Source organism: Malaclemys terrapin, chromosome 22 (genome assembly GCF_027887155.1).
Source record: "Malaclemys terrapin pileata isolate rMalTer1 chromosome 22, rMalTer1.hap1, whole genome shotgun sequence".
Lineage (NCBI taxonomy): Eukaryota > Metazoa > Chordata > Testudines > Emydidae > Malaclemys > Malaclemys terrapin.
Genome location: NC_071526.1, coordinates 7,806,608 through 7,820,487, shown reverse-complemented (window position 1 = coordinate 7,820,487; position 13,880 = coordinate 7,806,608). Strand labels below are relative to the sequence as shown.

Genomic DNA, 13,880 nt, shown 5'->3' with positions numbered 1-13,880 from the left:
AGACGACTGGCTGGTACGCGGTCGCACCAAAGAGCAAGTTCAAGCTCACGTCCACAGAATAGTGCACACATTCAACGAGTTGGGCATCCTACTCAACAAGGACAAATCCACTCTAGAACCTACCCAGAGAATAGATTTCATCGGCGCAGTTCTAGACTCCAGACGTGCACAAGCCATCCTGCCAGACAACCGCTTTGGCACCATCACGAGCCTCATTCAAGGGCTCCAGGCCTTCCCAACTACCACGGTGAGGTCGTGCCTTACCCTGCTGGGTCACATGGCTTCCTGCACGTACGTAACCAGGCATGCCAGACTTCGGCTTCGCCCACTCCAGACCTGGGTGTCATCAATATACCGTCCACATCGGGACAGCCTGAACATGGTGGTCACGGTCCCGAACTCGGTCCTGACCTCCCTCACCTGGTGGCTAGATCACAATGTGGTCTGCGAAGGGATGCCATTTCACGCCCCACAACCCTCTCTGCATCTGGTCACAGACGCTTCATCTCTGGGTTGGGGCGCCCATCTCAACGAACACCATACCCAGGGCCTGTGGACTGCACCCCAGTTAGCCCTGCACATCAATGTTCGGGAGCTGATGGCGGTGCGCCTGGCGTGCCAGGCATTTCTCAATCAACTACGTGGCCGTTGTGTGTTAGTTCTCATCGACAACACCACGGCCATGTTTTACATCAACAAGCAAGGAGGAGCACGTTCGTCAGTTCTATGCCAAGAGGCCATTCGCCTGTGGGACTTCTGCATCGCCCACTCAATCCATCTCACGGCATCGTTCCTCCCTGGAGTCCAGAACACTCTAGCGGACCGACTCAGCAGGTCCTTCCAGACACACGAGTGGTCTATCCGTCCGGACATCATACATTCCATCTTCCGGAGGTGGGGGTTTCCCTAGATAGACCTGTTTGCATCTCGAGACAACAGGAAGTGCCACGTGTTCTGCTCCCTACAAGGTCGAGCTCCGGGCTCCCTCTCGGATGCGTTTCTCCTTCCCTGGAAAGACCACCTGTTTTATGCCTTCCCTCCGTTTCCTCTGGTCCACAAGGTACTGCTCAAATTGCGCAGAGACCAGGCGCAGGTAATTCTGATCGCTCCAGCGTGGCCGAGACAACATTGGTACACCACACTGTTGGAACTCTCGGTTCAGACTCCGATCCCGCTTCCGTTATGTCCGGATCTCATCTCTCAGGACCACGGCCGGTTGCGTCACCCCGACCTGCAATCACTCCACCTCACGGCGTGGCTGCTCCATGGTTCACCCAGGCAGAGCAGCAATGCTCGCTCTCTGTCCAACAGATTCTGCTGAGCAGTAGGAAGCCCTCAACACGCACCACGTACCTGGCCAAGTGGAAGCGGTTCTCCTGTTGGTGCGAACAACGAGCCAAGTCCCCGTTGCAGGCACCCATTCCCCTCATTTTGGAATATCTCCTCTCCCTAAAACAGCAGGGGTTGGCGATATCTTCAATTAGAGTTCACCTGGCCGCTATATCGGCCTTTCACCCAGGGGAACTCGCGTCCTCGGTATTCTCTAACCCGATGGTCGTTAGATTCCTCAAGGGCTTAGACCGGATGTACCCACAACAACGTCAGCCCGTCCCGACGTGGGACCTCAACCTGGTTCTCTCCAAGCTCACAGGTCCTCCATTCGAGCCACTGGCCACCTGTTCACTTCTGTACCTATCCTGGAAGACAGCCTTCCTCGTAGCCATCACCTCAGCAAGGCGTGTTTCTGAACTCAGGGCGCTTACATCTGAGCCCCCTTACACAGTTTTTCACAAGGATAAAGTGCAGCTTCGTCCACATCCTGCCTTTCTCCCTAAGGTGGTTTCTCCTTTTCATATCAACCAGGATATATTTCTCCCGGTCTTTCATCCTAAACCACATGCCACTCGCCAGGATCAACGTTTGCATTCCCTGGACGTACGTAGGGCCCTGGCCTTCTATATTGACCGCACAAAGCACTTTAGAAAGACGACGCAACTCTTCGTTGCAGTAGCCGACCGAATGAAAGGCTCACCGGTCTCCTCACAACGCCTATCCTCCTGGATTACGTCTTGCATCCGGACTTGCTATGACCTGGCAGGTGTCTCAGCACCGCACCTCACCGCTCACTCCACGAGGGCCCAAGCTTCCTCGACTGCTTTCCTGGCACATGTTCCGATCCAGGACATTTGTAGAGCGGCGGTTTGGTCATCAGTCCACACATTTGCAGCTCACTATGCACTAGTGCAGCAGTCCAGAGACGATGCTGCTTTCGGATCAGCGGTTTTGCACACAGCAATGTCTCACTCCGACCCCACCACCTAAGTTGGGCTTGGGAGTCACCTAATGGAATGGATATGAGCAAGCACTCGAAGAAGAAAAGACGGTTACTCACCGTTGTAACTGTTGTTCTTCGAGATGTGTTGCTCATATCCATTCCAAACCCGCCCCCCGTCCCCACTGTCGGAGTAGCCGGCAAGAAGGAACTGAGGGGGCGCCGGGTCGGCTGGGGTATATATTCAGCGCCATGAAGGCGCCACTCTAGGGGGCTCCACAGCCGACCCGCCGGTGTTGCTAGGGTAGAAAATCTTCCGACGATCGTGCACGCGGCGCGCACACACCTAATGGAATGGATATGAGCAACACATCTCGAAGAACAACAGTTACAACGGTGAGTAACCGTCTTTTCTCAGAGCCACTGAGCTGCTGCCTAAACCTGATCCAATAAACTGTTCCTCTTGTGAACTTTCCCTTTCCCAGAATAACAATATTACGGTTTCACATGAACATTAAGCTGCTTTAGGCCTTTTATTGGTGTCTAATGGAGTAATTATTTATACAGCATTGAAAAGTGTGCTATGTACTCCAGACACTAATCACAGCACAGTTCTGGTGTATATTAGTCAGTGCTTTTAGAAGCACATGCCATAGGGCAATTATTGTTTAGGACAGCCCCAAATCATGTCAGCATGCATCAGCTAAGCTCTTAGACTCTTTCCAAATATTTCAATACAGGTGGTTCTGTGATTTAATTCCCAAATGATTCTTTCTTGCCAGTCATTCAAGCCCCATTATGTGTAGTTCTCACACAGCATTCTGAATGGAGAAGTTAACACACCTAAGCAAATTCATCCCTAACTTTTTTCAAAATTAACATGCCCATGAATGTCTGTGAGGCCGTCCTGTTGAGGTCTTTCCATTTGTACAACTGCCTCCAGCATTCTAAGATGGTCATGCCTTTGTCATTGAGTGTTTATCCCACCTAACTAATCTCATTCAGCCTGAACTAGTATTTGTTCCTGTACAATTTATGGTTCTTATTTTACATGCTACAAAACCATAGTCTCATTGGGGTGGAATCATTTAGTCCTAAATCAGCCAATAATCAACATTTTAATCTTTAGAGATCTGGGATGTGATTCTTCAATATACTTCCTGCATTGAAATTTGTTCCAGTTGTCACAAACCAATCTGTTGTAGAACTTGGTTTTGAGATCCAAATACCTGTCTTCAGCAGCAAATCTGGTTGCTATTTGTTTTCATTCAGATTTTGTTGCCTGTGTCCAGGATATGAACAGTTTTACATGCATTTATGTCACACCTTTATTAAGCTGTCAGAAGACTACTTAGCTTTGGCAAAAATGGAGCAAATGAAGCCACTTGAATCTCTCAGTCTAGAAAGAAACTAAGCAGAGAACTATATGTGGAAGTTGCAGTGCTTTCAAGTCTTCCTGGAAGCAAGTGGCATTGCAGAGTGAATGCCCCACATTATTATTTTTTTTTTTGGAGGGGGGGAGAAGAGGGGGAAGGCGGAAGTTCAGAGGCATTAGAGATGTACAGTACGTTCTAACACAAAGAAACAGAAGCTGCCAAAGTCGATCAGATTGTGATCCATCCAATCGGGAAAAGCACATTTGCTTTACAAGAAGCCAGTTGCCAAGTGAGTCCATTGTTACAGGCCTTTGCAATAAAGTTGTCATGAATGAGAAGAATTAACAGCTAGAGACACTTGTAGAACAACAGAAAGTCTGGCCTATGTAAGATTATTGGGAGAAAGTCTTAAATTTGCAAAGAACAGCGGATATTAACTAGTAAAACCAGTTTCTCAAATGAAAACGTTGGTGAATGGAAAAACTGAAGTTAATCTAAATAAGATGCACACTGAAGCATAAAGACAAAATCTGAATAAAACAAATAGCAACCAGATTTGCTGCTGAAGATAGGTATTTGGGTCTCAAACTCTCAAAACCAGGTTCTACAACAGATTGGTTTGTGACAACTGGAACAAATTTCAATGCACGAAGTATATTGAAGAATCACATCCCAGATCTCTGAAGATCGAAATGTATTTGTTGATTATCTGCTGATTTAGGATTAAATGATTCCACCTCAATGAGACTATGGTTTTGTAGCATGTAAAATAAGAACCATAAATTGTACAGGCACAAATACTAGTTCAGGCTGAATGAGATTAGATAAGTGGGATAAACACTCAATGACAAAGGCATGACCGTCCAATAATTCCAGTTTTTATGTAATTTTCTAGCGTGCTGTGAAGATGATGGCAGCTACAGTAAATGGGCAATACTGCTGCTATTGGTATTGTAATGGTGTCAAGAGATCAGTAGGAGTGGGGCACCTCTCTGTGCTATGTAGACTTGGTATCTTCCCTGAAGAGCTTCCGAAACTACATAGACAGGGAAGACGTAGTAAGGTGGAAAGAGACACAACATGCAAATAAAGTAGTGGTTGATGGCTGGAGGAAGAAACAAGGGTGGTTGTGTGGTGATTCATATTCGTTAGTGGAGAGCAAGAGTGTAAGTTAGTGCGAATCTAGACCAACAACTCAACCGAATGCAAATTGCAAAAGCATTCCCTGTTTGTGGCTTCATACATAAAATAATGTTATCATCCTTGTAAGGTGGGAAGGTAGCAACGATGAAGTCAGCTAGCAGTGGAATTTCCTGGAGCTAAAGCTCTTTACACCCTCAGGCGACTGTCAACTGGACCTGCTGTCCCAGATTGGCTCCCCTCTGGTCTGGGTGGGAGTGGCTGGCAGGCCTGCTGCCCTCCCCCTGCTGCTCAAGGCTGCAGCCACTAGGTGAAATCCTGCCTCCACTGAAATGAATGGGAGTTTTGCCATGGACATCAGTGAGGCCAGGATTTCACCCAGTGTCTGGTCTGGTGACATGGGAGAGACTGCAGTGAAATTCACTTTCAACTGTTCGGCTGTATGCAGCCCAAAGTGCTTCTCTGAAGAGATGTTTCTTTCTCAGGTTCTAGTACAGGCCATCAAAGAAGCAAAAGAGCAGCACCCGGACATGTCTGTGACCAAGGTCGTCGTCCACCAGGAGACCGAGATTGCTGAAGAATAGCAAGGCCAGGTAAGCAGGTAGAAATGCGTGTTCTGACCCACAAGTTCTGGAAGCACTGGAGGAGGGAACACCTACAGCCAGAGAGGACCGGTCATCACGAGTCCATGAAAAATCTATCAGAGCCTTTTAGGTTTCTCTTGGAATCTCAGTATTTTGAATGTGATCTAGCAAGGCATTTCTTGTAACTCTAGAAGCAGAAGATGCCCAGATATGTTGATTTGCATAGCACTTCAAGTATCAAGGTGTCTTACAGACCTAAGCTACAATAGAACCTCACTGGTTGGGAGCCCCAAGAAGCACCTCTTTCAATACCAGTACAGAGAAAAAAGTGTTTATTTTGTGCACTGGCATCCTGTATCTCTGGATCTTTGCATTTTCTTTTTAAAATCAGAACAGGAAAATGCTTGTCGTATGTAAGACTACTTTTAACTTCAGCTGATTAGATTTCAGGCTGATGCTGTGGGAGCCGGGTTTCAAATCTTTGGGGACAAAAAGGGGAAAAACAACCAGTGTGAATTTTAGGAACTGTTATATTGCAGAAATCATTTCGATAGATGCCAAATTCAAGCAGGCGAAGGCTACCCCATTAGTTATCTATAAGTAGAGACACTAACTCAGTAGAAATGCATTGGACTAAAATGTCTGTGGGACAGAATGAAGATACTCATGTTTTTTTAAATAGGAAGGCTGGCGTGTATACTACAACCATCTTAGAACAGGAAATGCTAATCAACTTTTGTTTCAAATGAAGCAACAGGTTAATTTGGATAGGCTGGATGCAGTTAACCAACTTGGAATTTGGCCAGTCCTGTGTCCACACGACAGCAGCATGGCTGTATTAACAGCTGATTAGTTGTGCTTACTCAAGCGTTAGCCTATAGCTCTGGTCTTGCCAGCCAACTTGTGCTGCCACAAGTGATGCAGAGTTTAGGTATAACCTGAGTGAACTTTGCAGTGAAGGCAATTGCTTAGATGTTTGCAAGAAGTTTCATCTATGACCATGGATGATCAGAATCTCCGTTTTACTTTGTATCCAGCATCTCCAACACCACATTACTTGGACATTGCTTTAGTACTTGCTCAGAAGGAAAAGACAAGGGTGTTAAGTGTGAACCCCTACCTCACCACTCACTAAATTGCCAACATCACTTCCTGCAGCTCCTGGCTTTTTCCCTCAACGACTGTTCAAGCCTGGTGTGGCTTTGCTGTGAGAAATCAGAATGAATAACACAACTGTGCCAATTTTATTGTATTAGCATAACCTAATTAAAACCAGGTACTGCAATTTTTCGGTTTTGATAACAGCCAAAATCAGGTGAAATTCCCTACCCTTGTCTATGTAAACAAAAGCTTGATGACACTGATAATTTTAGAGCCCTATATAGAAAAAGCGTCCACGAAAGCTTATGCTCTAATAAATGTGTTAGTCTCTAAGGTGCCACAAGTACTCCTGTTCTTTTTGCGGATACAGACTAACACGGCTGCTACTCTGAAACATTGCAGCATATTTACCTGTAATGACTATCTCTCTCCCCCCGTCTTTCTGTCTTGATAACATTATGCAGTGCAGAAGAACAAGCGACCACAGGCTGATGTTTACCCCTTGACTAAAATTAGGAACTCTGAGTCTGTCTGCACTAGGAAAAGCAGCAGTCTGACAATGTCAAGAAGAGGTGCTTTCTGGGTCTCCTCCCCTCTCCGCAATATTAAAATGGTGGTACACACAAGGAGCAGGGGTGTCTCTGCTAGCTGCAGTGGCACGTGTTCTTTGAGCTACAGTGGCTGCGAAAAGGGTCAGAGTTCAACATCACTTGACGAGGAAGTTGTGCAGGAGCATTTTAATGGTAGAACCAATGGGGAGCCCCACTCCTCAGGTCTGGAAGTGGAAGTGCTTCTTCCTCTTCACCCCAGGCTCTGTTATCTGCAGCTGTGAATGAGGGGTTATGGGATGGGCTGTATCCCAGCATTAGCCCTGAGGCCAAAGATTGACAAATAGTTCTCCTCTGCTTTAGTAGTAAATCTGCTTAATTTTCCTAATCTAGCAAAGACCCCAAAACTTGAGTTAAGGTTGCTGTGATCTGCTATGACCTCAATACCTAGCTTTTCAGTTTAGTAGTTTGGAAATAATAGTAACTGTTTAAAGCTGCTTTAAGAACCCATAAAGGCAGCAGCATTGTCTAGCAAACATTTTATTCCTAGAGCTGTGCTTAGCATCAGTTATATTGGTGCACCAACATGTTTTGGCCAGATAGCATGCTAGATAAAGTATAATTGAACAGTCCACGTGTGTTTGATCCATTCAAAACAAAAAGTGTGTGGATGAGAGTTAGGGAGAGGATGAATATGGGAGCAGTGGAGAGATCACTACAAGACAATTTTAAAAAGCCAAATTTGGTAGGAGGAAAATCCCATTGACTGCCTATCTTTCAAACCTTCATGCTGAAAGTCAAGTACCTGTCTCCTGTTTAGGCTCCTAAATAAAATTATTCTGCTTTTTCAAAAGTGCTGAGCATGGACATTTCTCATTGGCTTCTTCATTGGGATTTGTGGGTGTTTGGGGCTTCTGAAAAATCAGGGCACTTATTTAGGGTCTTGACTTTAGACACATGGTGGAAAATTATGGTCAATGCTTTAAGGATCTGAGTATTGGGAGCAAGGGGGAAAGCACCTTGTGAAGCTGGTGGTGTTAAAATGCCCCTCACTGGGTGCCACTGGGAGTGTTTCCATAGGAAGCTGGCAACTTACCCTAACCTTGTCTTTTTAGGAGATGTTTCTCCCTGCCTGAGAGAACGCCAGAAAGGGAGGAGAGAGCGGTAGGGGAAAAACTGCAGAGAAACTACCTGGAGCACAAAGACCACAGATTTACAAGCTTTGCTGTCAATAACTGAACATTCATATCACTTACTAGGAGTTACGCTTTGACACTTACTTGGGATTTTCCAGAATATAGTGGATCCTTTTGAATATTTTTATATTGTAAAACAGTATGCCATACTTCTCACTGTACTGAATGTTTTTTTTTTAAATAGGTTTTCAGTTTTGCATTCCCTCATGCATAGCCTCCATAGGTCCTCACAAAAGGGTTGGTTCTTAAGTCTTATTCCTTCAGATATACTGGGGTTAAGCCACGCTCATGCATATCTTAGAAACTGCACCTTAGAATAACAGCTGTTTGAAAACCCTAGTGATTGATGGAGCCTTCTGCCAGAAGAATCCGTTTACTTAGATGTCCGTGTGTGGCATTTCTACTTGCCTCTTGTGATTGGCTCTAGATATTTCCAGAAAACTCCAAGTCTCTCTACGCAGGTGTTTCTATACCTTTACTCTGCATTTCCTTGCTTTTATGGGTTTTGGTCCCTTGATGTTGTTTGAACATAGTGTGTGTGGGGGGAGGGGGAGGGGTTTGTGGTGTAATATTCACATATTTCAGTAGTTGGCTAGATTAAGGAATACTGGAAGTTGCTTCACATCTCTCTTATACTGTGAATTCTAGAGCATTAAGAGAACTGTGACAGGGCACTACCCCTTCCTGCTCCTCAGAGACTGCATTTCTACTGAATGCTACCTACCTATTTTTGCTTTCTAGATGCCATTTAAATAAGTCTATTGAAGTGTGTGGTTAAGGGGTTTGGGCTCTGAATGCTATATGGTAGGCTATGCATTATTCTCAATAGTTGATTTCTCAGTGTCAGACTTTTATTTGTTTAATTTTTCAATAAGTTTGTAAATCATGTTTTTTCCAGTACTATTTAAAGCTAAGCACATTACCCACAAATCAGGGCAGGGTGTGTGTGTGTGTGTGTGTGTAATCTTAACTTAATTTAAAATCATCTCTTAGACACTCTCACCTTCCTAGACATGTAAGCTCAATTTGGGCTGGCAGTCCAAGACATTCTCACAGCTGTAGATTATAGCAACCAGTGGGAACAAAGTCAAACCATTTGGAAAGATCACTGGCATTCCCCTCTCTCCATAAATTAAGGTTCTGTAGTACACTGGCTCCTTCACTGCCATGCTGCAATGAAACACCAGGGCCAGAGCTGGCTGCAGTTATCAGCTTCTGGATGATGGTGCATTCAAGTCTATAATGACAGCTCCCAGCTGCTGTTTTTAAAACATCCCGTGTATTTTACCAAAAAAGCACTGAAAGTATTTTTTCTAGATACTCCTGTCATATCCACTATAGCAGCTTATGGCATACTTAATAGAGGTTGGGTGTGGGTTTTTTTTTTTAAATTGTAATCATTTTTAAAGTATTTTTAGGGAGAATGTGTGTGAATGGAATTTTCTACCTGGAGATGATCCATAAATTTGTAAGGTGACCACTGGTGTTAATCATGACTTTCAAAATGAGAGCGTCATGCTTTTATGGGGGTAGGACATACCTCCTTTCGTGACAGCAGCAGTCGATCACCACCGCCTGTTTGGATTTAATAGAAACCTCTTAATCATGCCCTGGTTTTTCTTTCCAGCAATATTTTAAAGTTTTGTAATTAATAGAATTGTGAGCAATATTTTTTTAAAGATAGGGCTTTGACGCTGTAATTCTGTATCTGATGTGGCACACCTCTAGCTGTGAGGGAAAAGAGCCCTTTGCTGCTAAGCTACATTCCAGGATGAGAAGAAACGGGCAGTAAGTGCTTCACTTAAAGTTTGACAATGTTGGTTTTTTTGTTGTTTTTTTTTTTTTTTTAAAGAGGTAGAAGACTGAGCTAGACTCAATGACTTACTGTTTGGTTGAAAATGGTCTTTAAGTGGCGTTGTCTTGTAATTAAAATTTCACCCCACCTTAAAGTAAGTTGTTAGTATTGGCTGGAGACCCTGTCTTTGAAAGGATTATGGAGCTGCTTGAATCCTGGGGTAGTTGTCAGCATCTTGCTTCCTGTGAAGGCAGCAGTTTTGCGGGAATGCTCCTTTACCTCCCGTAGGCAGACATTTAAATGTGCAGTTAGCTAGTGAACTGCAATTTAGACCCCCGTTCAGTCCCTCAGCTGCACCCTTTGGCTGACAAACCTGGTTTCCTGCTCTGGGTGGAACTGCGTGGTCTTTAGACTGGAGCTCCAGGCCCCCTGTTTACCAACCACAAAAATCTGACAGGCCCAACTGGATTGGGCACCTATGAGGCAGTTTCCTCACAGAATAAGCTTGCAGTGACAGTTTTGTCAAAACAAAGCCTTTCACTCATTCATCCACCCAGAAGGCACATAGTGCAGAGGGTTAGTCAGAGGCCTGTATGCATGAGTCAACCTCTCTAACCATAGCTTAGGTAGGGCCATTTTATTCCAGCCCCTGCTCCTGAATCTGAGGGTTCGTTTGCAGCTCCACAGCCCTTTTCAGTCTGCTGCCAAACCTTTCTCCCCCTCCCTGGGGCAAATCGTACAACTGGCCACTATCTTACGAAGGCTGAGGAGAGAGGGATAAAAACATCTCTGTAGCTTTGCTGGCACCTGCTGGGTACAACTAATAATCTGGTAGTTGTGGTGGAGCATTTGCTGGGATGCTCCTTATCTAGGTCATTGTTTCGCCTTTCCTGTTTGGTTGCTCTGACATGCTATTGCAAGCAGTATGCACGCTATTCATAAAAAGTTTCCCAGTTCTGCACAGCTGGCTTCATGGGACTTTTAGAGCTACCAAATGTTTAATCTGCCCCTAGCACTTAAAGGCATTTGGTGGCTGTTTAGATATGCTACTTTAACTAGTGAAGGAAGTACTAAGGACCTTGACACAGCTGTAACTTAGTTCACATCCAACCTTGTTCAATAAAGCCGTGGCAGCACAAAGTTTGATCTTATTCAAAACGAAACAAAACTCTTCCTAAGGAACAGAGATCTTGACTTGTCTAAGATCCAGAGGAGTTTCTTGTTGGTGAGAAGGTTTTCCCTTCCCGAACAGTGGCACAAGCATTTCCTACATGTTACAGGCTTCTGCCTTTGCAAGAAAACCCCTTCTTAAAAAGGGACAAGACGTAGAATAGTGTAACTTTTAGATAGCTGTGCTGCTCAGGTTCCCTTGATAGCATTAAGCACGCTTGTTTCTTCTGTTCACCCTCTGATATTATATGTCAGTGCTATCTTCATGGGACAAAACACAGTGCAAACCAAACTGGCTTCTGAAGACAGGCAAAACTTTTTCCCTTGGGCACTGTTGACCTTTCAGGAGCTTGTTGCCTAATCCCAGTAGGGATTCCTAGCTGCCACACCCACGCAACCCCAGCACACTTCTGAGGGACAAGTTTTTATAAGCAGAAGGTTCTCCTAGTCCAGATCTTGGAGAGGAGTAGGGGTTGCCACTGGAACTGCTCCTACTGAAGCAGTTGGGCTTTTCATAGAGGGACAGGGAAGAAAATAGTAGCAGTAGGTAGAGCGAATCTTACTAAAAGCTAACTACACCTCTACCCCGATATAACGCTGTCCTCGGGAGCCAAAAAATCTTACTGCGTTATAGGTGAAATGGCGTTATATCGAACTTGCTTTGATCCACTGGAGTGCACAGCCGCGGCCCCCCTCCCCCGTGCACTGCTTTACCACATTATATCTGAATTCATGTTATATTGGGGTAGAGGTGTAAATTAACTTCTACCTTTGCAAAACTGCCTGTGCCCCATCCCACTTTTCACCTTTTCCTCCTACAATGAGTTGATCAGATTGAGTTTTAAAATTTGGTCCACCCTGAACTGTGAATTTCCAGGGACCAGCGCTGCTCATGTCAATGTAACATATGAACAAGGTCTGTATTTATAAGATATGAATGTTCTCAGCTATTCCCAGTCCAGGAGGTAAGCCAGAGACTGGCTTGATTGTATAGTATACACTTTACGGAAGCTATTTATATATGAATGAATGTATAGAAAGGAAGGCAGGAGAAGCAAGACCTCTGATTAATTAAACTGGAAAGGCAGCTTTGGTTTCCAGACTGCAATCTGCAAGCAATACAGCTCTATTAAAGGATTGACTGACTGAGTTCTGATTTTAGTAAACTGTAGTTTGCTGATTTCATACAATGTACAATTACCTTAGAGATGTTAGTGTCCCAACCGTGGGGTTTTTTACAAGTTTAATCAAAATTTAGTTGCAAATATGAAGGAGCTTTGTACATTTTTTTAAGACAATTGTGAATTGTCTAGAATAGCTGTTTACATCTTTTCTTTACAACAAATAGGAAATATCACAACAGACTTAAAACTGGCAAATCTTTATAGAGTGAATAGTAAATGACAGGAGCTGTTATTTTGGACTTTTGTAGTAATTCAAAGGGAAAGTTGCTGTAGTGTTTAGACAGACCTAAGTGTTCAATATTGTTTCTTGTATTGCATTTTTCAATAAATTTTCAAACTACTGCATTCTTGTCTTTTTAAAAAAGAAAAAACAACTTCCCTTGTCCAGCTCACTCAGGGTTTGTCTGCATGGGGAGTTATTCTGAATTTGGAATGGCTACTTCACTCCCTGGGCAGATGCTCTTATTCCAGAATAGACGCATCCAGCCATGGACTTAATCTGCCTTCAGTTCCTATTCTGGCTCAACTTTCACGAGTATAGACAAGGCCTTTTTGAGCTAGCAAAGATATATTTGCTGATTTCACCCTACAAGCTTCAATTATGAAGAATCTCAAAGGAAAATCCTGTTACTGTGAACACCAGCTCTGAAGCCTTCCTCCGAGTCCCAGCATTCTGTGTGACCACAGTGGTACTCCAGAATAAGTCTGGGATAAAGTTTTCAAGAGTGCCTAAGTGACTATTGGATTCCTAACTCACTTTCTGAAAATGGGATTAGGGCCTGCTCTACACTAAAGTTAGGTTGACTCAGCTACTGTCACTCAGGGGTGTGAAAAATCCACACCCTGACTGAGGTAATGAAGCTGACTTAACCTCTGGTGTAGACAGCATTAAATTGGCAGAAGAATTCTTCTATTGACCTAGCTACTGCCTCTCAGGAAGGCAGATTAACTACAGCTGCAGCACTTCAAATGTAGACAATCCTGTAACCTCTCAGGAACACTTACTATATTGCAGTGAAATCCTGTTGGGCTTGGGGCAAATAGAAATCCTCCCTTTAAGAGCTTTGAAGCAACACTTCCAAGATAAGTGTCTCCTGCCTCTTCGTCTTACCTCTCTGGTCTCTCATTCCCTATGATTGAACAGGGGAAAAGAAAGGGATTCCTGGGACAGCTAGCAACACTAAGCCCTGACCTGCTGATGGTAGAGTGAGTTACACCAGTTCTCTGACAGTACAAGTATGTTTCTTCAGGTGGAGTGGGGAGGAAGAAAACTGGAAGCAGAGTTCAGTAGACGTGCCATTGCATCTCTCTGAAGGATGCTGAGACTTTACCGATGAACCCTTTCAGGCTTTCCTGCATTTGCAGCTTTGCCTGCAGTTCAGGAAAATGACCACTAGAGTACTCCACAACTCTGCACTAGACTTCGGCTACAGTAGTGTCTGCTCTCATCAACCTCCACTTTTAATTGATTTGCTTGTGCTTTGTTGAACCCGCTAAAGCCTCCTGCAGTGATT

The 13,880-nt window shown here is 44.4% G+C and overlaps 1 protein-coding gene across 35 annotated transcripts in view; it reads left to right on the top strand.

The window, feature by feature from the left end:
• Positions 1 to 12,707, top strand: part of EPB41 (erythrocyte membrane protein band 4.1) — a 167,732-nt gene extending 155,025 nt beyond the window's left edge. For all 35 annotated transcript variants that reach the window (XM_054011747.1, XM_054011723.1, XM_054011725.1 and 32 more), the window contains 2 exons: positions 5,274 to 5,381; positions 8,137 to 12,707. In XM_054011747.1, the coding sequence (XP_053867722.1) occupies positions 5,274 to 5,372 (99 nt within the window). In that variant the 3' untranslated portion in view covers positions 5,373 to 5,381; positions 8,137 to 12,707. The remainder of the gene's footprint in view (positions 1 to 5,273; positions 5,382 to 8,136) is intronic.
• Positions 12,708 to 13,880: the final 1,173 nt, after the last annotated feature.